Source organism: Anopheles coluzzii, chromosome 2 (genome assembly GCF_943734685.1).
Source record: "Anopheles coluzzii chromosome 2, AcolN3, whole genome shotgun sequence".
Taxonomy (NCBI): Eukaryota; Metazoa; Arthropoda; class Insecta; order Diptera; family Culicidae; genus Anopheles; species Anopheles coluzzii.
Genome location: NC_064670.1, coordinates 27,080,190 through 27,107,267, shown reverse-complemented (window position 1 = coordinate 27,107,267; position 27,078 = coordinate 27,080,190). Strand labels below are relative to the sequence as shown.

Here is a 27,078-nt window from a genome sequence, read left to right as displayed (position 1 = left end):
GTGACCAGAAATACCGATGTATATATATCTAGGGTTTGAAGGAAAAAATCTTAATTTTTTGTAATCATTGAACGATGAAACTCAGCCAAACAATCAAATCAGTGTAAATAATCCAGCGAAAATCAAATGACAGCACGTACGATAAAATCGTATCCGATGGAGCACTGCAGCGGCTCTAAGGTCGCGTGGAGGCCCGAGAAAAAGAACTTGCCACCATTGAGAAGAAAATGTGCATCTTAGCCCTTCTTTGGCTTAGAATTCCTAGTACAATTTACACATCAACACTTCAGAAAGACCTTCATTTGTGTAACCGCTGAACCAAATCTAATCCATATTCTAGGTAAAGGATGCATATTCTTTTGAAATGGAACTTTCATCTTGCGCATTAGTAACCCCTCCCCTTCATCCTTTTAATACTTCTTTCGCTTTCACTTCTTTAACTCGAGCTAAGTTTCGAGTTTTAACCTACCGAAAACTACCGATAAAATTTTGATGCGCCTACCGAAAACTGCCAAAATAAACTGGCCACACTGTTTTGATTGTTTTGATGCGTGCTCGCTAGTGAAAACCTCGTGCCGGCAAACTGTGCAAAATTCGTTTTACGTATTATTTTACCATTTTCAACATGAAAGAGAAAACAAACATTCGAGATTTATTTAGCTACGCTGCCGAACGAAACACATTTTTAAAGATTTGTGCTCCGATGGTAAGATACAGCAAGTACGAATCCTTTCCCATATTGAACCGCTATGTGTCGTATCATTGTGGCAATACTGAACTGATATTTGGCTCATTTCTATCCGCAGACTAGAGTTTCGCCATTTGGTACGTTCGTACGGGACCGATCTAGCTTTTACCAGCATGATAATGGCTGATTCCTTCTGCAAGAGCGAAAAAGCACGCCTGAATGAGTTCACCACGAACGAAGGTAATCACCGCAAGGCGACAGTAGAAGGGACCGTAGCTGTACTTACCTTTATTTTTGTTCATTTTTTAGAAGACACACCGTTAATAGCACAATTTGCTGCCAACAACACAATCGACTTCCTGTCCGCCAGCGAGATGGTCTACCCGTAAGTGTACACTGGGAGAACAAACGTTTAATGAAATGCTAATGCCCTGCCTTGCGTGTTGCAGCTACGTCGATGGCGTTGATCTCAACTGCGGTTGCCCCCAGCGTTGGGCTATGGCGGAAGGGTACGGAAGTGCGTTGTTGAAAACTCCCGAACTTATAGCCGATATGCTCGGAACGGTGCGTCGAAACATGCCCAGCACGTTCAGTGTTTCGGTAAAGGTGCGCTTGCTATCGAGCACCGACCATAAACGAACGATCGACATGTGCCGTCAGCTGGAGGCCACCGGCATAACATTCCTTACCGTGCACGGTCGCACTGCACCGGAAATGACGAAGGTTCCGGTCCATAAGGATGCGCTGCAGGAAATCAAACAATCCATCGGCATTCCAATGGTTGCCAATGGTGATATATTCACGCTGGACGATGCGGAACAAATGTACTTGCAAACAAAGTGCGACGGTACGTATCGAAGCAATCGATAAAACTAGGCTAAGAAAAGGACGTTCAGATTTTAATGGTGACAGAGAAAACAGCAAATTTATTGAAAATTTCACTCTTAGTTTAAGTTCATGCCCGCCATACGATTCGAAAGGGATGTGAGGGATGATGAGCCGGCGCACTGCTTCGCCGTATGCTCGCCGAACGTGTTAATGTCCTGGTTTAGCTCGGTGATCGATTGCTGATGGCTGCTTATCTTCTTAATCCCTTCGGTCAGGTCTTGAATCACTTTGAAAAATGCGTTCAGCTCCGGTATATCCTCGACCGATTTGGTACGCTGTGCTTCCTTCGGGAGGACGTTCAGCTGCTCGAGCGATTTCGCCACATCGACACGATTGTGGGCGTCATGCACGAGGGCGAGCTCTTGCGTTGGGCCCATCGCACCTGGCCCAGGTGGCCCCGCCATCGAATGGCGCCGTTCGTCCGTGCTGAGACATTCGCTTAGGTTTTCGAACGAGATGGACGAAAGTGTTTCCTGTGCGTTGACGAATATGTTGTACGTGTCATCCAGCTCCATCCGAATGTTGTTGATGCGCTGCTGAATAATGTCCTCGTTTGAATTGTTCAATTCTAGCAGCGATAGGGAGGAAGTACTTCCCGACTGTAGGTTGCCTTTTTTGTTCATTTTAGATGGCTTTTCGGTGTGTTTGGCTCGAGCGAAGGACATTAAAATTGGAGGATGAATTCACTTTTAATGTTTTTTTTTTTGCAAATCTCGCTCTTCTTTAACTAGTTTTGGTTAGCACACTGTACTGAAGTCAACACAATAGTAAAACCCAGTGATTGCTAGGAAGTACGAAAAATAACCAAACCATGGTTGCCATAGGTAACCAACGCTTGTTTATCATGATTTACAGTGTGATGCAAAGTTACAAGCGCACGCAGTAAAGAAAATGATGAATTAAAATTAAAAAAGGGAAAACATCGCTTTTATCATCCAAACGTACATACTACGATTACCCTCGACACCATACTTTGTATTAAAATGTGGCAAAAAACCTTAAAACATTCCTCTCATATAGCAAGTGCCATAACTGCAGGGACAAATTCACACAGCGCTATTTAAAATTAAAATCAATATGACAATCACTGCCGAGCGCACATTGAGTACAGCAATCGCTCCCAGTTTTACTAACAAGGTCACTTTCTCCCTTTCCCCTTCCAGGCGTAATGACAGCCCGTGGCATACTTTCCAATCCGGCACTGTTCGCGGGTCACAGCAGCACCCCGGTGGAGTGTGTCAAGCGATGGTTAAACATCTGCCAGCAGGCCGACACCGACATTACGTACCAGTGCATGCATCATCACTTTTCCTTCATGACCGAATCGCTCCTTACGAAACGTTTGCGCTACGAGCTGAACAATTTGTCGAAGGAAAAGCAGAAAGTGTACGAGTTCATTCAGACGCACCTACCGCTGGACGGTGTCATTGATGACGTTGGGTCCGGAAGACAGTATCCGGAAAAGATAAGCTGTACCTATAGCGAACGAAACTACCGAGAAAGGACAACGGTGGTAAACGGTGGCAGAAAGGACGATAGCACTGCCGCTAGTGCCGGTAGCTTATATGACCCCGAAGCGTCGGAAGGTAACTTTTTCCAAAGCAAGCGGGTAGAACTGGACGCAACGACACCGGCCCTGGATGGGGATGGCGAGTCGACCGTGGATGGAGTCGATTTTATGGACGGAAGCAGCATTTTGTTCGACGAGTGAGTAAGTACAATAAACGAAAACGATTTTTTGTTGCTCAATGATGTGTACCCGCTTTCCAAACATGGTGGTTACATCCGAAGAAACCGATAAAGCACTCCTGTGTAAGTTGGTTGATACTAAGATTTGATACATGCTCCCTCCCTCATTACCATTTGCAATCCTTCTCTCTCAGTAAGATACATGTTTTATATAGATACCTCGTTTTTATAGTACTTTTTATTTAAACATTGGTTTTCCATCTGTTTTACTGCGCTGTTTTTTTGTTTTTTTTTTTCATCTTACATACATCATTTCAACACACGCCACACTCGTTTAACACACACACACACATTATGATGTTGTGATATTGTGTTTTGTTGTCTACCTTGCTGCTTTGCTGCAGTGCATTTCTTCTGACTTGACTAAGTTTTGCATTTGCTTTTCAATTTGCTCTTGCCATTATGCTCTCTCATATTATGCTTCTTTCCTTTCCTACTGTCTCTCATGGCTGGACCGTTCTCGACTCCCCCTTTTTGAGCTCTGTTTCTATCTCTCTGTTCTGTTTGCTGTGTTTACTCTCTGCCTGGGTGTTTTTATATATGTTTGGTTGAATGATGTGGCCATTTTTCTGTTTTGTTTCTGAAAGGGTTTCTTTGCTCTTTATTTCGCACTTACGATAGATTCCCTTCAGTTATTGGATGACCTTCAATCCTGTTCCATCCGGGGGTTCGTGTGCTCAAGGATGGATGGGAAATATTGTGTTTTTTTTTTATTTTGTTGTTGTTTTTTTTAGTTTACTTCACCCAGGAGTGTACTTGCTGTAGTAGGACGTAGTGTAGTTTTGTGTTGTCTGTTAGGAGTTCACTAGTGTGCCATTGATTTCTACAAGCTAGTACTTCCGTTTACCCATTCGGTTTTTGTGTTGTTTTGTTTTGGTTGTTGTTGTTTCTTTTTTTTATCAAAATTGGATTTTTGTTTGTTAAGTATCCTCCCCTGTGTGTCTGTGTGTATTTGTGTATGTGTGTGTGTTAGGTATTAAGTAGTTAGTAGTTAGTAGTAGCTCATCTCACGCCTACCTCCCGCACCGGAGAGGAAGGTAAAGGTGCAGCATAGTAACAACGATATATAGCATCAAAAAACTGGGGGGAGAGGGAGAAAACTTCGGTTATTCTTCACCTAAAACCCATACACGGAAGTCACAAAAACAGTGAAACACAAAACCCAAGCAGAATATTTTGATTTAGCAGGTGTGTTGTTACGTACTTTGCGTTAAATATTTGTTTCTTGCGTTTTTGTTGTTGTTGTTTGATTTGAGAGTATATAGCGAGTTTGTGTATGTGCGAGTGTTTGTGTAGGTGTGGGGTGTTTGTGTCTTAGGTTGCTCTTAATAGTGGCATGTTCAATTGTTGGAGCGTTTGGAGGCGGTTCTGCATTTGCTGGATTATTATCGTAATTTGCTGGACAAACTAACAAGCAATTTAGCGCGCTGGCGCTACATTTTACACACACTCACACACTGTTCGTGCCATTTGTTGTTTGCGTTTCAGCTTAACCGTAAGAGTATGCAGTGGGTTTTAGGGTATTTTAGCTTTGCCATCGTATCGCATCCTTATCTCGTACGGGATTCGACGACACTCGATGGCAGGTGTCGCTCGAAATGAACGTTCGCTCTTTCGGCTGACAGCACTGTGGTTGGTTGTGGTTTGTGCAGATCTAGAGTGGCAAGTGCTTATGGTGGTTGGCTTACTTGATTGAACGATCCATACAGAATCACACCACAAAACCGTACCATAATGTTCACTTGAGATCAAGTGCTTTCACTGTTTCATTCTCACGCTCTCACTCTCTCTCTCTAGATCCGTCAACCGTCCACTCCGTTCGAATAGGCTGCCAATTGCCTCACATTTTCCTTGCGTACCATTGTGTGTGTGTGTGTTGAGATGCGCAACAATGCTTTAATCTATTTGCTTGTTTAATAGGGCGGTTGTTTTTTTTATGCTGTTGTTTAAATTAATTACACCAGTAGCATGTGCTTGCTTGCTTGCTTCCTTCTGTTTTTGCTCGATCTCCTGTTAGTTATTAACCTTTCCCGCAGCTGTTCTTTTCACATCTGTTCTTTGTTGTGTATGATCACCTATTAATCTAATCTGTAAATGTTTACATCATTACACTTATATGTGTGTTGTATATAAATATATTCATACTTATACATGATATATAATCTATTCTATGCATTCATTCTTGGGCATTCGTACCATTCGTGGCCAGCGTTACCGGTCTTTGGGTTCCGGTTTTTTTTTTGGCCGCACCCACCTTCTGTACCCCACCACTCTGATGCATTTAATCGCTCCGCTGTTTACCGTCCCTTAACCGTCACTTCCCGCTTGTTCTGTTTATTTCTTATTGTGTTGCCTTTTACTGCTGCCTTCGCTTACATTTTGTTGGCGTAGATGTTTTTAGTACTATTGTTTTTTTATTTGGTTGTTGCTTACATTTCTTTCTTTTACCAATCGTTTTGCTGTCCTTTATACATAGATTATATATATATGTGTTGTGTGGTTGTGTGTGTGTTTTCTCTTCTTCTCTTCATTCCACTACTTTTTCTTTCGCTTCATTTAGTATGACCTTCTTTTACTGCTGTGTGTTTGGGTGTTTATTATTTTGAGTCAGTTTTCTTTAATATATTTTCAAAATTTCATTTAATCAGTGTATTGAACCAAGCCACCGCAATAGTAGTAGTAGACTCAGTAGAAAGGGAAGGAATGACAACCAACTCCCTGTATACCGCCAAAACCAAGCGGACACGTTAAAGTAGAGCATAACTAATGGATAGTGCGGTTAGTTACGGCAATGTGTACGGGTCACGGACCGTCTCAGCCTGGCTATGATTGGGTGGCTCCCACTATCTGGGTTATAGCAACTACCCATCAATGAAAGATAAAAAACCAGCTAGTATAAAACCATTGCACAAACAAAAGTGTGTGTGATCGCATACGAGGCATACGACATTGCATTCGGTACATTCGGGCAGCTCGGGTTCAACCCCACGCAGACCGGAACGTACCGGTAAAAAAAAAAAATGGTTAGCGTTAACGTAACAGAAATCAACATTCTATGCATGATGGTATCGAAAGCCTTCTACAGTCCCCTCGGAGGAGAGCGTGCATTATGCAGCGTGTTTCACGTGTAAGATTGTTCAGCGCTGCACAGCTTTGTTTGGGCCAGGCGGCTCTCACAGGCTACCACTATCAGCAGCACGTTTGTCAAGTGTGCAGAGAGTGTTGTCAACAAGCGCTATCTGTAACACTGATGTATTTACTACCATCATCATCATCATCATCCTCGTCATCTTCGGCCTTTCTATATAATTAGTAGTTCATTTCCGCCCTGCCCGCATACTAAAGCAGTTGCTGCTGTCCAGGTGCGCGACTGTGTTGGGAGGGGCGGAAAAGGGGACTTAATGACACTCACTCACACACACACACATACACTATCTGTTTGCGATAAGATTTGCTTCCTTTTTTGTTTAGCATTTGTTTTTTTTTTGTTTGTTTGTTTGTTTCTCTAACACCTATATTAACGCGCGTCGAAAAATCCTACAAAAATGGACGAATTTTCTTTTTTTTTGCCTAGGATGCAATTTTCCGACTGTAACCTCAGCTGAGTGATTGTGGATTGTGTTGCGGTTTTTTTTTGTTTTAGTTTTGTTGCACTTTTCCCCCGAATTGCTTGGCCCTATCGGTCTTGCCTGCAGGCTTGCTGTGTGTTTTTTTGCTTGTTTACATCCCTCTCTATATCTTCCGTCACGGACTGCTTCTTTTCTATTGGCAAAGCCAGCAAAAAAACAAAACATCTATTAGTGGAGTTCTATAGCTTTTCTGCTGCGGGCAGAAGCATCACCCGGCCTTAAGAGCAGCGTAATGAGTGTGTGTGTGGTTTGTGTGGATAAAAAACAGGCAGAGTGTATGTGAGAGAGAGAGATGATTTGCGGAAGAAGACGGACGACGACGATATGCTGCGCGGAGGAAATCCCTGTGCTTGAAATGCAATACCCTGCGCCGCCTGCTTCGCTTGCTACCTAGACGTGTGCGAATATAATGCTAGAATGCGGAAGAAGCTCTCGTTTGTTTGCACTGTCTTGTTATCCTGTTGTTGTTTTCAGCTTGTTTTTTTTTCTTCTTTTTTATGTCTTTAGTTAAGGGTTGTAAAATTATTGTTGATGCAACATCTCTCTTGCTTCTGCTGCACGCCTGCTCTAGTGGTGTGGCTTTGTGGATTCAACAGTGCACACGTTTGGTGGTTTGATAGGTGTGATAATGGGTTGCTTGCAAGAACGAGCTTTGGGTTGTTTCTTTTCATTTTATTTTATTACAATGTTATTGCAGAAAGCGTAAAGGAGCCAGTGTCCAGGGTTAACAGGTGTGTTTTGTAAGGATAGGTGTGATAGGAGGAAAATTAAAAACGCCTCGATGTTCGTTTGCTCTGAAACCACGTCTGTTGCCTAGTATGGAGACTAGAATGGGGACTCGGAACGGTTGCAAACTATGGTTTGGCATGGTTCGGTTGGGTGGTAAAATGTGTGTGTGTGCGTGTATCTCCATGGATTGTTGCTCTTTTCCCACTTCAGCCAGACGAGAGTATTATGCAAACGTTGTTGATGTGTTAGTGTGTGGCTGTTTGGTTTTGTTTTATTACTCTTCCACCAACATCCACTGCATCTCTTATTGTTCCGAATGCTTGCTGGTGCTGCTGTTGTTACGTTTTTTGTTTTGTTTGTTTGAATTACTTGCTTTTATAACACGCTTTTGTTTCCTTTTTTTTTCAATTGTAAATATATAGCAGATGCGTTTACGTCACTTTTTTTGGGGTTGTTATTGTTTTTTTCTTCTTCTTCTGTTTTATTAAGGTAGTATAAATATGAAATTTCAAAGCGTATAGCAGTTGTGTGTGTGTGTGTGTTTTTGGGAAAGGTTGTGTTTGTGTGTGTGTGTATTACAAAAAATATATGTATATACTTCAATAGCGGGTTGGCATTACTTGTTTGTTTCAATCCTGTTTGTTTGTCTGTTTGTTGCTGCGCTGGGTGCAATGAGCCATGTTCATCCTGTACGCGGATTTATGCAGGCCAGGGCCTGTGCAGCAAAAGAGATTCGCTTGCCCTCCCCTTCCTTGCAGCTTGATTATAATTGGTGGAGGGGGGGGGGAGAGAGTAGGGCATTTTCCCTTACACCCATCGTCACTATCAACATACACCCTGTGCCATCATCCGCCTGCCCAGGCCCAAAACGCGCGTCAAGCGAATATATATATAATATATAGATATATAGATCTAATGCAATTGGTTGTATAATGTACGTTTATTAATGCATGTATATTCTTACAAGCTTATCAAATGAGAAGTATTGTAGTAGTGTACGTGTCTCTGTGTACGTGTATGTGTGTGTGTTTGTGGTTTAGTTGCACCGGTTGCGTCCGTCCCACCTCCGTCGATCGATCGGTCGCTAAGGGCGTATGTTGTAAGCGATAGGAGGGGATGTGATTGCCCGCCTGAAGTAAGAGCCGTGGGATGATGCCGGTTTTGGTTGTTAACCTGAGCTGCGTAACCGATCGATTGTAGAAAATTAATAACTAATTAGCTACTTAGCTATCTAACTATTCTCTGGCTCGGGCACTCTCCATCTCTCTCTCATGAGTGTTTGCTTTCTGGTTGGATCCTAGCTGGGAAGGAGACGTGGATGTGACGGTGGTGTGAGTTGATGAGTTTGAGGGTAGAAGCAGCTCTGCGGTCTGCCCCATATCACTAGCAACTAGGCTATTGCGCACTGTTCTACGTAGAATGTGTATGTGTGTGTGCTGTGGAATTGCGGTTGTAATGCATTTGCTCGTATGTGGCCGCTTGCCCGCGCGCGTTTCAAAAAAGCGACTAGAGCGTGAGCCACAGCAAGATAGAGAGCGAGAGAGAGAGAGAGAGAGAGAGTGAGAGCGAGAGCTTCAACTATGTAATTTATAGGGTGACTGTTTCATACTATTCTTTGGTAGCGTCGTGCTCTACGTCTGGTCTCGGGGGTTGTACAGTCGAGAGTGATATAGGGAGGCGTATAGGTTGTAAAGATTATAGGTTGAAAGGAAAACGGTTTGAAACAATAGTTTGCAAAAATTGTGTTTTTTTGTTGTTGCTTTTGTTGTTGTTGTTGTTGTTTTTACTGCTGCTGTTTACAATCACCACACACAAACGCGCGCCGGCCTCTCTGTCCCCAGCAGCAATTAGTAGTAGCAGAGTGGTTAATGCTCCATGGCATTTTTACTTTTCTAAACGTTCAAATTCTCCCGTGTTGTTGTGGTTTTTTTTTGTTATATATATTTCTACACGCAAAAGGACACTCAGTGTATGTGTGATGTGTTGGGAATTTCATCAAATTGTTACCGCAGCAAACGATCGGACTTGGTTTGCTGCCTTACAAGCTTTCTTTGCGCACTACACACACGAAACGTTCGTTTACACACGTGACACACACAGACGCGCAGACACACGCACACACACACACACACACTTGTAGCTACACGCACACATTTCGTGATCGTGATGGTTTTTGAGCTACAAATCGAGTTTAAAATGCATCACTTAAAATGCCATACGCTCGCGATTACGCCTCATCAACAGAGGGATAGGACTAGAATGAGTATTCACAAAACATCGATCAACTTGTGAGTGTTCGTGTGTGTGTGTGTGCTTATTAAAACAAAAAAAACATTCCACAAAATTGCGCATCTGGTTTTTTTTTAATAGTTGAATTATAGGAGACGCGCTATTTGAGAGAGTTTTGCTGCCTTTGGTTGGTATTTTTGCATCCTTTTTCTTTCTCTTGCTTGTCTGCGCGCGCACGTGTGTGTGTGTGTGGTTATATGTGTCATTTCCTTCTTCTTATTTTCCCTCCTTCTTATACCACAAATATCGATTTTACACTTGCATTTTATTTTCACCCTCCTGCGGGGGGAGCGGTAACTGACTTCTTGACTGACGGCGTTCTGTTTCTCTCCTACGTGACATTAATCGTGACTCGCTCAAGGATCTTAGAGCTTCGCTGAAGTATCTTTGGGTTGCTCTTGCTGTTTGCACTGCATGCTACACTGCCTTCTACTCTGACACACACACACCACCCCCTGCCGGGCTGCCCGAATCGAGCGTTTCGGGTGGCCTTGGCCGGGTGGCGCGCCCGGATGTTGTTTGCCGCGTCCTGCCAAAAGCTGTGCTTACTCCTTAATTTCGAAGTACTTGTAGGTTGGATTCTCGTACCCATTGATCTGCATGTTGGCCACGTGCCGCTCCTCCGGTGTGACCGGTGCACCGACCGCCTGGAAAACGGGAAGAATGTTGCTGTTGTAGTGCAGCACGATTCCCGGGCACCGCTGGCCGTGTCCAGTTGCCCCACTCACCTGATCCACCTCGACGAATCCTTGAGCATGGGGCGATCGGGAAGCTTTCCACTTGGCAACGGCAACACCGACAAAGACCGCAGCCATCAGGGCAACGCCGGCGAATCCGACCGTAAAGTAAACGTTCTTGCTGTCCCGTCCGCTGGAGCTGTACACCTCGCGCCGCACCGAGTAGCTCTGCGTTGGTGGGAAGAAAACGTGTGGACGATAATTAGCTCGGGGTTTAAGTTTCGCAACAATTTGCTCTACTAGCATCCCTGCCGTCAACTGCGACGGTTTCTTTGAGGAAAAGTTTCATCACCGGAACTCCGCAAGTTAACGCATGACGCACACCGCGCAACATTGTCGCTAATTTGGTGCTGCAGCCAGTGCAAGACATTTGCTCACACAGCGGAAATCCCTATCCATGGACTGGTTTTGGTTGTTCTTCTTCTTCGTTTTTGTTTTCCAACCCCCTGCACCGCCCGCAGGACGCCCGCGCATCCCAACTTACCGGTTCGCCGTGGCCAATGTCGTGGGCGAGAACGTGTTGCATCTTCGGTTCGGCTTCCTGATGGGCGACGGCCGCCGCTACTTCCTCGACCGCGCGCTGTACCGCTTCATCGTCCACTGTTGGGAGTGCGGTCGGCTGGGGGCTTCTGCAGCACCGGAAATGAGACAAAGTCGACAACGCCACACGGTGGTGATTAATTAAGCGAGCGAAAGGGCGAACGCAGACAACAAACAGCCAAAGAGAGCGGCGGCTAATTATCGCCTCAGAGAAGTGCTGGGAAATTGTTACTGCTGGTACTTACGTCACGACCGCTTCCTCGGAGTAGTCCTTGGTGGTTTCCGTTTCCTTTTGCGCTTCCATGTCCGGCTGCTGCTTCTGGGTTTGCGGCTGCTCCGACAGTGTGGGTTGCTGGGTTTGCATCGATTGTTGCTGCTGCTGCTGCTGTTGCTGCTGCTGTTGCTGCTGCGTAGCTGCGAATGTGGCTGCAATCATTTGCGCCTGCTGTTGAGCTTGCTGTTGAGCTTGTTGTTGCTTTTGTTGCTGCTGTTGCTGCTGTTGCTGCTGCTGTTGCTGCTGCTGCTGCTGCTGCTGCTTGTATGCGGCTTCCATTTTCTTCGCCTCGAGGCGCAGCTTCTCCTCGCGAATCTTCTCACGCTCCTGGGCCCGCTGCTCCTTGCGCTGCTTTTCGGCCAACCGCTGGCGCTCCTTCTCGCTAACCTTGCGCTCAATCTCCATGCGGTACTTGTCGAGGATGGCCGCTTCCGCCTCCTCCGTCATCGCCAGCATCGAGCCGGGCGTCTCGTCCTTCGAGCGCAGGGCCTGAATGTAGTCGTCCATCAGCTGGGACAGCTTCACCGACAGCTCCGGGTAGCGCTTGAGCATCGCCATCGATTGGTTGACCGCGCGGTCAATGTCGACCAGCCGCTCGAGCGTGCGGGGACGCTCGGAGGCAGCCGCCTCCAGGCCGCCGGTACCGCCCGAGCCGAGCAGATGGCGATAGTGCGACAGGGCATGGGCACGGTCCTTGTGGAGCGCACGCAGCAGCTTCTGGAGACACTTTTCCACCCGGTGGGACTGGATAGAGGAAGGATAAAGGTGAATAAGTATAAAAAAAATGACACGTGTGTCACTGAAACGGTACAACCAATCGAAGCGGGTGCAGCAGGTCAAACCGTCGGGAGAGTTTGTACTAGTGGCGATAAGTTTAATTACAATTTGTGAACCCGTACCACAGTGGTACCGTAGCATAAACATTGCAAGGGACTTAAACACCACCTCGTGTCACGTACTTTCGCCCTGCGAGGCTTTACCATAATTCGAACAGAACGCAACAACTCAAATGGGGCTTTACCCATTTTTTGTTATTTCATTTCGGTTGCTTTCCACACAAAATTCCGCCTACCAAAGTTCATTAAAACTGTGGAATGCACGGGATATTTCCATCAAAGTTGTCCACCAGCATGATGGGAACGTGTTGCGGAACGTGCCTGCCCGTGCGTGGAGCAACGAGCACGTACGCGCGTACCGGGACGCGACATTCGCGCGTTGTGTCGCAACGCGCGGTCCAATCACGGACGTTTGGCAAACCAAAAGACTCATATTTCTTGTCCCATGCCGAAGCACCGGAAATGAGCAGCTGCACGCGCTTCGGTTTTGTGCTGTTGTTTGGAGGGGGGGCCGAAAACTTACGCTTGGCGGTTGCTCCGTCAGGGCCTGGGTGTAGCAGGTCATCGCTTCCCGCTTGCGCTGGTTGATGTGGGCGAGGACGCGCTGCTGGTGCATCGCCGCCAGCTGGTGCTTCTCCGAGTTGCCCTCCTCTTCCAGTGCCTGCACAGAAGTCTAAAATATTACGCGAACGGAAAGGGGGGACGGCCACAGTAGCAAGGGTGGCCCGGTTTTAGTTGCGAACGAACGACCGTTAAACTCATGTCACCATTTTTGTTTTTTGTTTTGCTGTTGTATGTGTTGTAAGGATTTGTAATTCGCTACGGAACATTGCGTTTTTTTTTGTTGGTTTCTCAAGGCATCAACTACTAGCAAACGATCTAAAACTATGCAATTGAAGGTGGAGAGTTGGGAGGACACCGGTGGGCAAACAACCTTAACGAGTGCAAGGGAGCGAAGCGATTGGTTTTTGTTGCGTTTTAGAGCTTGGCAATAATCATTACTGCAATTCTTCGAATGACTTTGGTAGTGAGTCGACTCACTCGAACATTTAATTGCTTTTGGTAGCTTTTGGTGCTTTTGCTATGGGACATGGCCCGAAAACTCGGTCATGTGCATGCTGAAACACTAAAACAGGACTAACAAGAAGTAAAGTTTGGGCAAGAAACGGTACTGAAACTTGTAACCATGATGTGGTCTCGCTCATGTGGCTCGCCCATGTGGTTTTGCTCTCTGTGATGTGCAGCTCAACGAAATCGATAGTTAATTAAAAAAAGCACTCTTACGGATTGTTTGCCCACGGTCCCGGGATTGTTTTCGTCTTCTAAACTACGCTAAAAGTGTGCTAACGGGGTTTTACTACCACGCTAAAGTTTATGGTGCGTGCATGTACGTCCGAATCCACCGGAACACAACGAAAAACCACACATTACATGCATGGACATGTTGTGTTTCAGCAGAACGGAATAAGAGAGAGAGAAAGACAGAGTGACGCGCGCGATCAATTTCGTAACAAACGCAATCCAAATGGACACGGACTCAAATCATGACATGATTTTACTGTCAGCCAAAACAAAACGGTGGAAAGTGCAAATGCAACGGTGGCTCTAGTGTCAGGGCAACATGGGGGTGAGGAGAATGCTGGGAACCTCAAAAAGGGAGCGGTAGGATGGACAAGCTGAAGGCAAAACGAAAGCACACAAACGAAACAAAAACAAAACAAAAAAAACACAGGCAGGACACAGACACAGCCGCAGACCGCTTACCTGGAACCGGGCCGTCATGCGCTGCTTGAACGTTTGCGCGGACTTTGGGTCGGCCAGCCGCATGTCCTGGTACTTCTCCTCCAGATCGGACCAGTCCTTCATCACGCGCGTCACCTTCTCCCGGTGGCTCTCCTCGAGCCGCTGCTGGGCTTCCTGAAATTCGGCGTGCAAATTCTACGAACAGCATATACAAACATCAATTTCGGGGCCCCGCACCTACCTTGAAGCTCTGGTGTTCGTTGCGCGGATCGAAGTGCGTGAAGTACGGGTCGGGCGTCGGGATGGCCGTGATCGGTGTCGTCACCAGCTCGATACCGCCAGCCGCCCGTTCCGTCGAGCTGGCGGCCGCATACCCACCGGCAGCGGCGTACAGCATGCCGGCACCGAGGCTGTCGGGCTGCTGCTGCTTCTTGAGCGCATCCTTGTTGCCTGTTGCGGGCGGTGGCGGTGTGGTGAAGCTATCCCAGGCGGCCGAACCGGTATCGATCGTGTCCGCACCGGCGGCCGGTTTGTCGCTGCCCGAGTCAAAGTCTTCGTCGGAATCGTACTCGTCGTCCTCGCTCTCGATCGGCTCGTCGCCCAGCATCTCCTCGTCCTCCTCGTCGTCCATCTCGTCCTCCTCCTCGTCGTCCTCCGAGTTGTTGTCCGACGCACCGTCCGAGCCGTCGTCCAGCGCCGGCAGCATGTCCGTGTCCTGCGGCAGCACCGGCAGGTCCGTTTTCTTCACCTTCATCGGTACGGCTGCAAAAAACGGGAGGGAAACAGGATAACAAAGGGGAAGGTGAGGGAAATGTTATACTCTGAGTCCATTAAAGCGATTCGTCTTGAAGCGAACACGTGCGCCGGTTTTGGAAACTTTCAAACAGTAAAGCAAGTAAATCCTGTACCGAAAAAAAACGCAAAACAACGATAATGATGATGCGATTCGATTAAGCGGTAAAGTGTGGCCCATTAATCAGCACGACGCCAGCCATTAATACGCGCGGAGGGTGTCCGCTACTGTTCGGTGCGATGCGCCCATTGCTTGGAGCGGTTTTGCACAACCGTCCGGAGTGGGGAGCACCCATCGGCTAAGCTTTACTTATGGCGTCCTGATCTGCTGCTTGCAAGCGAAACGCGACACAACGTTAAAAGTCTACGTCGCGCGTTGTTTATCTGTCGGTTGTAGCGATTGGCCATAAACGAACGCAAACGACAAGCACTACAATCCCGGCTCGATGTAAAAGCAGTAAAGGAAGTCGCTGTAGACTGGGCTTGATCCAGCGGGGTGGCAAAAATGACCGAATCGTCGTCCCTTCTTGCCATTCAACAACCATCCCAGTAGAACGACCTTTTTCCCGTCGCTGTTTTTTTGTTTGGAAGAAAACGAAAAGAGAAAACAACATACGTTCCCCCGAGAGAATGGTTCGAGGGACAGAGTCGCTGTCAAGCCCATTAATCGTTTCGCACCCTCTCCAGAGCGAATCTGAAATCAGCGAACCGGAAGCCATCGAACCAATATCGAACGGTGGATCGATTTTTTGTTGCTTTGGTACGTTCTTGCAAATGATTCGTGCTCGGTTCAATAATCGAATCGATTCATCAGCAGTCCCAGGGCCCGTCGCTTTATGCATATGCGGGAAGAGATGTGTGTTGGTGACGCGAAGGCCTACAAAAAATGGCCACGGAAATTGTCGTTTCTTGAACGAGGTACGAGAAGCAGAAGAGTTCGGGCGAGAGCGGTGGTGGTTAATCACACAATTCGCTTGCCACAGAGTGTTCTTGGAACTTTGTCCCTCTCCCCTCCAACCCGGGCACTCTCAGTCCTGTACGTCCGCGTGTCCCGGCAACAGTGTCTGTACGGGATGGCAGAAAAAAAACAGCACGGGGCAACATTTATTATTATCACCTTTTATGTGCCGGAAACTGCAATTTTCCGGTCATGCAGTGGAGGTGGTTTGGATGGTTTTCGTGGTTTTCGCTATCGTGAGTCAGTTTTATGATCGTCCCGAAAGGGTCTTCAATGATGTGTGAAAAGAGAGTGAGCGAAAGAAGAAGAATAGCATCATTTGCAGCGTGCTAACGGTTGTGGAGCACATTTCTCCGCAAATCACACGACTGCAGATTTTTGCAAATATTCACCACTCTTCTCGTAGCAACAGACTGAAGGGAATCGTCCACTTTCACGATCGATCGTTTCGCTGGCTGTGGCTGTGCCTTTGCCTGTTTCTGCGCCGTTTTATGGTGCACTGATCGATCGTACCGACGGTTAGTTAGGTGGTGAGTCTTTGTGTGTCTGTTTTTTTTGTTGTGGTGGTTTAGCTTCAGCACAGGCTACGTACATACTGTTGTTCGCTGTGGGAAGGAAAAGGGGAGATACCGACCAGGATGATAATGACCTAACCCCGCGAACCACCAAAGGAGAATCGCGCGAAACGAAGCACACACATCCCGAGCCCGAAACGTTGGGGCAGCGTTTCTCAATGGCATCCCCAACCGCTGCGACCGGCTGCTGCTAACGATGCCCACGGGCCGGAAGTTTTGCGCGGAAAGGATAGCCAGGGCAACCGCGCGCACTGTGAACCACGCCGCAACGGGAATGCCAAAGTTTTATAACCGAAGGATATCAATGGTTTGTCATTAGTGAAGGGTATCGCGTTTATTATCATTACTACAGCTGGGCGCAGGACAGAGCCACCCTCTTCCTCGTCGTGAACGCTTGTGTGTGAGTGTGTGACCGCACGTAATGGGTCTCATTACGACTGTTTCGTGTTTTTGTTGTTGTGGTATTGTGTTAGTTGGACTGATAAGTCGCTGAATTTTTATGCTTCCAGCTTGGCATGGGGCAGCTTTCTTCTGCTGCATGCCAAACTGTTTGCCATCTTTATGTCACATTCACTGCTGTAGTAAAGGCATAACTAACTGCATTAAGCAAGCTTATTACTTGTGTCGAATTAAATCTCCAACGAGCGCATTGCGCTATTGGAAATGGCAACTCATCGTCCCATTTACAACAGTAAAACAACACAATAAATCAACTCAACTTTATTTACGCGTCGAAGCTTTTTAAAACCTCTCTCCGTATGCGACTGCAGGGAGTGGAAGGAAAAGTTTCGCTTCAAAACAAAATTATTCAAACGCAAAGCTTGGCTGCATGTAATTTTAAAAGTTGCTTGATGGTTTGATGCTTGTACTCGAGGGCACTCCACGGGCGGGCCAATGGGAACCTGGCAGTTACAGCCGTACAAACTTTATCCCGTTCCTTAAGTTCCCTAAAGAAAAGCGTTCCAGTTTTGGGGTGAATGTATATGTCAACAGTGGAAAACTTTTACCCTTCTCCGAGCGTAGTATGAAAGTGGATTTCATGGAGTTTTGCGCATGATGTTTTACATGTTTTATTTTTTTATTTATTTTTAGAGTCATGGTACCTTGGACCATCCAGGTACCACCACCACTCCGCAGTATTTTGGTGCCGTACACGGTGTTACATCAAACAACTGTCAAAAATTCGATGGGAAGGCGCCACATTTACACATTTGCACAAAACACGTGAGCTTTTAAATCTCCCAGCCTGTCCGCCTGAGGTTGGTTTGCTGTGTAAATAGCGATCGCTTATCAGCCGACTCGTGTGCCGATCTTGAAAACTTCGCCCGGAAATCAATAAGTTTGTTTTGTTTAAATTTCACTTGAAGCTTTTGCTCATTTTTCCATCCGGTTTGTGTAGGGAAGTATCGCTGCGGGGATTCAGAATAAGCTTGACCTTAAGAGCTTTTGAGCAGCTGTAGAGATTCGTACGGTTAAGTCAATAGAAACGATTTCCTTGCCGAGATACCAATGTTTGTCTTCAAACTTGATGGTGATGGAATGATAGGAAATGATATCGAAAAGAACAGATGGAACAATTCGATGCAACCCATTGCAACGCAGAGAATGAAAATAATGATAAAGGTTAATTTATTGCAGGAAAATTCCACAGATTTGAAGCAATTTACGATGAGAACGTTACATTTCTTGGAAGCTTATAGCGTATCAGCTTCCTGGGAACGTGCTTAGCAAGCAGAATTATACCCCGTGCGCCTGCACCTAGCTGCCTGGCTCAGGTTTTACGTTCATTTTATCTTGAAATCGAACGAAACGGACAGAGCACTAAAATATATTTAAACTGCACGACCCTGCACAATATATGACCTCAATATGCTTCGAAATGTTCAATGGTCGGGTTCGGATTGCGCGAGTGTTCGTTCTTGTTCTCCTGCAGTCGCTATGAGACTGCTTGCAAAGCTCCTCATCCAGCCGGGCAGGTAAAGAGCATGGTCCATAATGTGCACCTAAACGAATTAAATCCGCAACAGAGGAGAGGGCCGCCCCATTTTCCAATACAAAGTCTCCAATCTTCCCGTAATGTGTGTATGTGTGTGTTTCCCGTCGGTCGTCGCAAACCGACCATCATCATCTCATTTCCGGGACGAAGATCTTCCGGGCACCGTGTACCCTGCCCCGCCTGTTCGTACATTATCCTGCCCTGCCAGGCAAAGGGTAATGTGTTTTCCAACCCACCATTACCGGTCCCGGCTCCCGGCGCCCATGGGGAGCAAGAAACTGACATCCACTGCGGAACCGGAAGCGGCCATGAACATCTTCGCTCGAGCAGCAGCAGCAGCAGCAGTAGCAACCGGGAAACGCTCCGGGTCCTTGGCTGCCGGTACACTCTTAGGGATCGAGATAGCGGACAGCGGTGACAGTGACTAGTTGCACGCTACACACACAAACACACAAAGATACACACCGAGTGCGTTATGAATCCTGAGCAGTTTAAACGCTTCAATGCCTCGTCCGGTGAAAGCGAGCGCGCCGGCAGAACACACTTGGTGTAGTGGCACTCGGGAGAGCACTCGGAGCGGACTGTGGTATCGTATGAAATAATCCCTTCCCTTCATCTTGATCTCAACCCGCTCCGGAGGTTGACTCATCGCATCGGTGGAGCATATTATGTGGTGCGACCGAGAGCTGCGTTACGGACGTTGGAGTTCGTCCACCGTATGTATGTGTGTGTGTTTGTATGAGAGTGGAAATTTAAAAGATGCGCATTTTGAACAAGGTTAAGGAATATTAAAGCCTGGGATCTATATCTGGAGGCATAGGAAGCGCCTAGTGGTGGAAAGATTGCTATCGTCGTCCTATAAAACGTACTTGAGATTACCACGGGTATAAGATTAGTCTAGCTTGGACAGCATCCTACCAACGGAGCCCTCCGTACGTTCCATTCGCTACCGAAGTGGAAATAATAATAGTATTAAAATAAGAAGAAGAAGAAGAAGAAGAAGAAGAAGATTGCTTTCGCCTCTTGTACTGCTCCAGCTCACCTGGTGCGCCCCGTGCTCGGTGCACCGTGGAGAAACGGTTCCGTTTGGGTCGTGATTTATGGAGCAAACTTAACAAAAAAAAAACAACTTTCCCCACATTGCGAACCGTTCACCGGCGTTCGCTTGCTTGCAAACTCTCGAGTGTGAGCATATTTTTTCTCGCAACTTTTCTTCCTGCTTTTGGCCAGTAGCGTAACGTTTTATTTTTATTTGCTACCCCATGCCGTTGAAGCTTCGCTGTCAAACAAAGCTTGCCGCTACCTTATACCGCCAAACTTCCTCGGGATGCTGCTGTCGATGGGTCGAAGTTTAGGCGGCAGTACGGCACACAGAGGCGGGCAGAGTTTTGGCACAAACAAATCAACTATGAGTTACTTGGCAACAAAAGTTTTGGCACATTTATTTTGTACCTACTATAGCACCCCGTTTGCCGTCCTGTAGCATGTGCCGACAGCACTGTGGGAAACTGTGCGCTGTAAGTGCTTTTGCATTGCATCTACGTACTTTTAGATTGATTCTCAATATTGATTTTGTTGGCCAAGTTTCCGGCGAGGGTAGGGGAGAGCTTTCTGCGAGCGTAGCGTTCAGTTAGCAAGGCAACAATAATTTATGGCTGGTATAAGATTGCTTAACTTGCCCCCTGCGCCAAACGCTTGGTAGGTGGCGTTCGTTAAACGGTTGCACGTTACAGTGTGATGGCTCGAAGTCGTCAGGCACCGTTGGATGTGCGGTTCGGTTTCATTCTAGTCAGCATTTAATTCGCTAATTTATATTGAAGCGAACGCCGCTTCCATGCTCGGATGAAGCGCTCTGCGTCTTTATGTATTGGCTAAAGTGAAGCAAGTGGGTGTGTGCATAAGTGGGTATTCTAAAGCTGTATGCTAATGAAATCGATGCTGTACCACGAAGTTAATGCTAGCATTTTGTATGTTGAATATGATCTAATGAAAAAGTATTATGCTAAGGTTTCAACACTAGTAAAAGCTTTACTTCAGGCATTTGAGTCGACTGAACAGACTTTTAAAAATGATATCTGATAAAATCCTGTTCTTTGTAATAATGCCTTTGTAAAAATGTCCAACATGTGTGAATTTATAAAAGCTTCAAATCAAACTTTAAATGAAAAACTTTCTTCAAACGCCAGCTAGTGTACAACCTCAATGGCAGCAGCAGTAGCAGCAACCTTTCCTTTTGATAACTACATTGAATGGATGGATAAAACGAGCTGACCTAAAAAATAATCCCTGCTTCCCCGCTTCCCCATTGATGCGACACACTCCTCCACCGGGCTCAAGCACCACCGGGCAGTAAACTTCAGCTCTACCGCTTTGACTAGTGTCATCAATGTCAGTACCACCGTGTACCGTTCCGATATTGAGCGAAGCTACCTATTCATTGCGCTCGGAAGTTTTTTTTTTGTGTGTATGTTTGTGTGTGAGTGCAGGGCATTCATTTTTCGTTGCTGTACGGCCGTTCCCTCCTCCGTTTCTCCCTCCTTTGTGCTTCTATCGCACAGTGTTCTGATGGACCCGTTCGACGGGAAATTGTGTTCCCTTTTTAGCTCAATAGATCGATTTTTGCGGCCACAAACACTGCTGCAGCGAGTTGAAGGACAGGAAGCTTACACACGGGCCCGTGTGCCTAGTTTGTGAGCATGTACATCGCAAAAAAGAAAGAAGGAAGGAAGAAAAAAGCCCCGTCGCTGTATGTAATGAATACAGCAGAAGTAGAACAGCAGCAACTTTCGTGAAGAATACGGTGCATGGTCGTTGCTGGTGGTTTATACACACACACACACACACACACACACTCACACACATTCACACACAGCTAGTTTTGTTGTGCAGTAGCAGATATACATTTTGATCGATTTTTCCTTTCCCCTCTTCGCGCTAGTGCGCTTACCGCTCTGGGTGGCTTCTATCCATAATTCATGATATGGCTTTCATAAACCCAACCGCAGCACCGTACTGCAAAGCAGTTGTTAAACTGTTGGACGGGTTCCGAAAATTGGTTGCAAATCGGTTTGCTGTATGCGCTTTCGTCAGTCAGTTGGCAATTCGCAGAAAAACGAATCGAAATCGATATGTACCCTCCACTTCTTAAATGATTTTTTTTCTCTAAAATGATATACTTTTGGACAGCAGTAGACAGCAGTATTAAAATGTATTTTGTATAGGAAATTCGATTTGATTTCGCCTAAATTGTGCATCAACGTACTCGATGGAGACGCATGGTGCTTTGTAAAGTAACGTGACAAAGGTACGGTCCTCCACATTTGCAAGCTCATATATTGTAATAAAAGCTTTATTAAGCTACTCAAACATCACCCTTTGCTCGAACATGCTTTGTTCTACCGGAGGAATTAACTGTCATAAATTCATTATAATTTTTAAAACGATTATCCCTTTCGCTGTCAACCGAATGCGCAGCGCCAGTGGCAAAAGGCCACCAAAGTAAATGTGTAATAATGCACACCATTTTGGTATGTTGGCGAGTTTTTTTCCCCCGTCCCAAACTGGCAGGAAATGTAATGGAATGGCAGACATAGTCCCATCGGCACAAAAATAACGACAAATACAGTAAAGTGGCAATTAAAAAGGATTTAATGCCGATGGAGTTGTGGAGCTACGAGGAAGGGAAGGGAGCGGGAGATCGGTGAAAAAAACGCTCCCTTTGACCGGAAGCTGCACAATGCTGTATGCAAGTGGCCACTATTGAATCGATGACCCGGTGACTACAATTGCGTAAATGGTAATTCCACCACTACGCTCGCATGCCTGCTCGACGGTGATCGGCGGTAATCGTGCGCAACGTGCGAAAAAGGGACACATTTTATTTGCGTTCGTTTTTATTTTCCACTGTAGCCAGCTTTGTGACTTTACAAAAACAATGGCCATGTTTTATCGGGTGCATCCCGTCCCACAGTTTAACCCAGCGCATTAAAATGCTTCGCAAATGGGGTTCGAATGAGCAGCACTCGCACAGATGTATGTTGGATACAAAAGAGGCAAATTACACTACAGCAACTGTGTTGCTGTGCGCAGCAAGAAAAAGAGAAAAGCTCTGCTAGAAATAAATGAAAGCACTCTCATTCTCGCTCTAATGTCGCACCCATTTGCATTATCCCATTGCCCGGGAGCTCCGGGGATTGTGGACCCTTGTGCGCTCAATGCCGAACCGTTAAAGCATACGGGATGGAGTGTGGATTTGGTCACGTTTTGGAGGGTAGGAAAATGGGTCATTTGTTTGTGCGTGCGCGTTCGGTTGCCGTTGGTTGGGTAAGAATAAACGACCGGCGCTGCAAGTGAATGGGTGAAACCGAAAAGCTCTGGCAAAAGGAGTAAAAATCACGAATTAATCACACAGGCACACCGGCACAGCAAAGCGCAGAGGGAAAACAATTAATGGGAAACAAATGAAAGCAATTCTGTCGGCTGTCGGTCGCTTGGTTCAATGACGGAAAAGGGGATGAATAGAGGGTAAACGGAAGGTAGGGAGAGGACCGAATGGTCGCTTGTGTTTGGATTCCTGCCAACATGCCGGACCCGTGGTGGTTCTTTGCGAAGGTTGATTTTAACATAAATAGAAACGTTTATACAGTGAGCTTACGCGCTCTATGGAATAACAAACCGAACTCCTGTTCTTGAACGTTTCCCACTTCGTCTATGGGCATGATGTTGATCGTTCGCAGTGTTAGCTCGTTGGTTTGGTGGCTTTTTTCTCTGCTCTCTCAATATTAATTTAACCATCGCTAGTGGAAATGTTTACCGAACCGAAAAGGTACAGGATGGCGATGGGCAGTAAGATACAACATGCTTAACCAAACTAACTGCATGTCGAGGTGTTTGCAGGGTTTGGCGACCGTTTTTTTCCTCTTCACCCATCACATGGCACGTTGTGGTCTGCACAACAAACTGAGCTGAGACCAGTACGGAGCGCTGTATGGAAGCGCTAAACTGTTAAATTTCTCCCTTCCATACACACTGGACCATCTCAATGGAGCTTTTCGCTACCCCAAACAAAGCGCGACCTCACCGTCCAGATGGTTTAGTTAAAGTTTTTTTAGTTTGGCTTCCACTTTTTTATAGCTGAGATTCTTTCCACGATCGCCAGTTGCAGGTGCCAGCTGCAGCGCAGGAATAATGTGTCCCCAGAGAGAAACGGAAACACTCCTCCCTCCACTGTGCCTTTCGCCCGCGGGCAGGAAATGCCAGCCAGGATAACAGATGTGCACCACCAAACAATGAACCAACTGGTTCGTTGTGGGCACCGGGTTGTCCTTTCCGTCTCTTCTCATGTTTCTATTTAAAAAAAACACACACACACACACACACACACAAACAGAAGGTAAAGCAAAAACAAAAAAGTCAGAAAGATAGCTTCGTTCTACTCACTTTCGTGCAAACAAAAATGGTGAAATAAACAAAAAGAATATTCATTTTTTTATCCACCGCCACGTGAAAACAGTTCACTCGCACTCGGACGTAAAAATGCGCACTGTTTGGTTGCTGGAGACCAACCGTAAAACTCATACAGCCAGCGTGTGTGTGTGAGCGTTAGTGGCGCGGACGAGCGTGCGTGTGGGTCGGCGTTTTTGTGTTTTCTTCCCTTTTGCCCGCTAGTTTTCGGCCGCTTCGAGCGCCTTTTCACACGGATTGGTGGCGATCTGTCGACAATGTCTGTGCTGGACACTGTCAGGGCGTTCTCTCGCCCTGTCCCGGTGTCAGTCCCTCCTCTCCTCCCTTTCGAGTTGACCTCGGTGCCCGGGCAAGCGGAGGGAGATGAACAAGCGGAGCACAAGACCCCTCGTGGCAGTGTTTGCTGATGACACATTCAATGTGCAATTATGTTCCATTTTGCATTCGAATTAATCATTCCACGTCAACTAAGATGGCGACAGTGGCCGGTTGGCACCGAGTGCCGGAAGCAGAGATACAGCGGAACGTTGACGTTGGAGGATGAACGCCTGTGTGTTCGCCTGTGTGTCGTGTGTGCCACCGATAGGCACACACCAGCCTACACCGGCGCTCTTTGCAAATTGCGGGTCGCCCGTACCAGCAGCAAAATTGCAACAGGAACCAAACGCACAGCAAAAGGGGGGGCATGAGCTAGCTGTGTTCCCAGATCCCCCATTCGGCTGTGCTGTTGTCAACCGGGACCGTGGTTGGTGGAGAAGGTGGTGGTGGCCGTGGTAGCCTTGCTAGTGCAGTGTATCAACCTCATGTGAACGGACATCATGCCCACGCGGTGCACAAAGTATGCATTGGCGGTCCCGCCTCACTGAGCTGACCTCATTCCGGTTCACCGAGGACACGATCGGGATGTATCTCCGGTGCGTTATGAGTCTTTGCCTGTGTGTGTGTGTGTTTGTGCCATGGTGCATGTTGATGAAAGCCCCTACCCAACAGCCCCGGCATCCCGGTGATCACTTGCATCGCTGTCCATTCTATACCGGCCGCCCTCACACCGCTCTTGCCCGGTTGTGATGCCATCGCTTTAGACACTCGTTTATTGCCCCGCTTTGTAGTGCCCGCCCGTAGTGCCTTCAGGTGGTTGGGGGAGAGCGGTAGCGAAGAGTGATTGATGCTATTTATGCCTTCAACAGCATCTGCAACGCAAGTGCACCGGTAAGCCTCACACCGACGCTGGCTGGCTAAACTGTCCTTCGCTTCAATGATACAGCTCGTTTTTGGTTTGCCGGTTCTGACCGGAGTTGCTCGGTCGGTGTCATACGCTGACATCTCCGCTGGATATGTGTCTGTTTTTCTTCTTCCTACCAATTTTTTTAAATGCTTCTCCCGTGCGAGATACACGGCACGGTGTGTTACGGCGTTTGAGTGACGAATTGCGATGCAGTTAGATGTTAGTGCTGCAACTGCTCGGACATTGCTGAACATTGCACATTGGAATGACGGACGGTAATTTATATCATTAATTCACGCCAAACGATTAGGGTGGTACATTTCTACCAAGGGAAGCTGGTGTCTGTAAAAATGAAATGCGGTATAGGTGAAACCATATAGGTGGAACAAATTTTTAATGTTGCGAAGAGACTCTATTTAAACTGCTTTTTTAAATCGTTCAACGGTTGTAAGTATCCAACATTCTCGTCTAAGGATACACAAGTTTCCAAATGTCTTCTGCATGTCCTACGGTTGATTTTTTGCATGCAGAGCTGATTGCAAAAACCATTTAATGCTATTATTTTTTAATATATCTGTTTCCATTGCGCTTGATTGCAAGCAATATGGCAATGGTGAGCATACACTTTCAAGCTACAAAATACCGTGCAAATGATACAATTATACGGTCCCCGTTCTCCAACACCGTTTGCCATCCATCCAAGAAGTCGTCTGCCCAATCGCAAGAGCAGCACAGCGGCCTTACCATAAAGGATCTTTTTATAGAACCGCGTATCTTGTCGCCAGTTTTCGGAAAGATCGTCTTGTCTGATGGTTTGTGCCGGTGCGTCGCCCCGAAAGAGACGAGTCTCGTACCCAAAGCGACATCGCAACGGGCCAAGACGATGCCGTCCGGGGCTTTCGTAACTTCGTCGGAAGCAATTTGTGCACAAAATGATTTCATCAAAATGGCGCTTTTATTTCACCATTACCATAGACAACGGGCCACTTACGTGTTAGGGATGGGAGCGAGCGCGCTCGGCAGGCAAACAACATCCATCGCGCGGAAGTTAATTCAATAGTTAAAAAGTGACGTCTCTTCCGCCGGTGGTTTCGGGCCGCGGCAGCGCGGAAAACCACGATATCCCGGCCTGGGCTCGGTCGTTCGACGCGCTTTCGCCGAGCGGAACGGGCGGACGGTTTGGCTTTCATCTTGCGCCTCGGCTTACACGCAGCGGCAGGAAATTTAAGGCAAGCGCAAGCGTGGCCCGGGCGCCCCATGCAATGGGGTGGGTACTGGAGGGCGGGCGGCTCTTTTGCCGTGTTTGGGGCTCGGCGACTGTCTAATTAAGCGTAGCTCACCACCACCACTTCCCCGCGGGCTGTGCGCTTGCGGGCGTTTCGTCGCCACGGAAGGAAAGGAAAATTCGGCTTCCGATTCCGACGGCTGGAGAGAGCTTCATCATTAACAATATTAACTTTGCTTCCTTCGCCCCGTCCGCGGGGGTGATCGGTTTGTGCGAACGTTGCGCTGCGTGGAGGGTATAAAATAACCAAACAAAAAAAAACCAAACGGGAAAACCTTCCGCCATTTAGCGGATGCCTTTCTTGCCAAGCCAAAGCCAAACAAAACGGTAGGCATTAAGGCGTGCTACTAGGGGCTTTGCAGGCGGAGGCATTTTCCACTCGCTTCAGTCAGCCATTTTGGGCCCGGTTCAATCTGTATAAGCCTGAAAGCGCGCTTTACCGAGCGGAAATGGATTGAGGTACGGTGCAGCGGTGTTTGCGTGTTTTACAGTGAATTTGCAAGGGATTTTATCCAAATTGATAACCTTGGCTGAAGCAAGCCAGCGAAAGGGATGATTTTCATGGAGACAAAGTTATTCAAAACTACAATACAGATATCCGTTGGACGGCAAAACAAATTACAACAATTGATGCTTCATTGTTCAGCTTTAGTGCTGTGCTTTCAAATAAAGTGTATGCTAT

General features: G+C 46.9%; 2 protein-coding genes across 13 annotated transcripts in view; one reads left to right on the top strand and one right to left on the bottom strand.

Annotated features, from left to right (window-relative positions):
- Window positions 1-206: 206 nt before the first annotated feature.
- On the top strand, window positions 207-7,727 carry LOC120961740 (tRNA-dihydrouridine(20a/20b) synthase [NAD(P)+]-like). Of its 2 annotated transcripts, none has more exons than XM_040385759.2 (5): window positions 207-706; window positions 807-928; window positions 998-1,073; window positions 1,138-1,535; window positions 2,740-7,727. In XM_040385759.2, exons 2-5 carry the CDS (start codon window positions 862-864, stop codon window positions 3,285-3,287), a joined length of 1,089 nt encoding a protein of 362 aa, XP_040241693.2. In that variant the 5' UTR covers window positions 207-706; window positions 807-861; the 3' UTR covers window positions 3,288-7,727. The 2 variants fall into 2 exon arrangements, with proteins under 2 accessions (XP_040241693.2, XP_040241692.2); XM_040385758.2 differs by having other exon boundaries at window positions 207-720.
- The window catches only part of LOC120961739 (amyloid-beta-like protein), a 67,995-nt gene continuing 46,667 nt past the window's right edge, over window positions 5,751-27,078 (bottom strand). For 6 of the 11 annotated variants that reach the window (XM_040385745.2, XM_040385749.2, XM_040385747.2 and 3 more), the window contains exons 6-11: window positions 14,344-14,864; window positions 14,124-14,297; window positions 12,883-13,032; window positions 11,495-12,267; window positions 11,194-11,338; window positions 5,751-10,877 (exon numbers count right to left, since the gene is read on the bottom strand). In XM_040385745.2, coding sequence (XP_040241679.2) covers window positions 10,518-10,877; window positions 11,194-11,338; window positions 11,495-12,267; window positions 12,883-13,032; window positions 14,124-14,297; window positions 14,344-14,864 — 2,123 coding nt within the window. In that variant the 3' untranslated portion in view covers window positions 5,751-10,517. The remainder of the gene's footprint in view (window positions 10,878-11,193; window positions 11,339-11,494; window positions 12,268-12,882; window positions 13,033-14,123; window positions 14,298-14,343; window positions 14,865-27,078) is intronic. The other 5 variants (XM_040385754.2, XM_040385755.2, XM_040385757.2 and 2 more) reach the window with 5 other exon arrangements.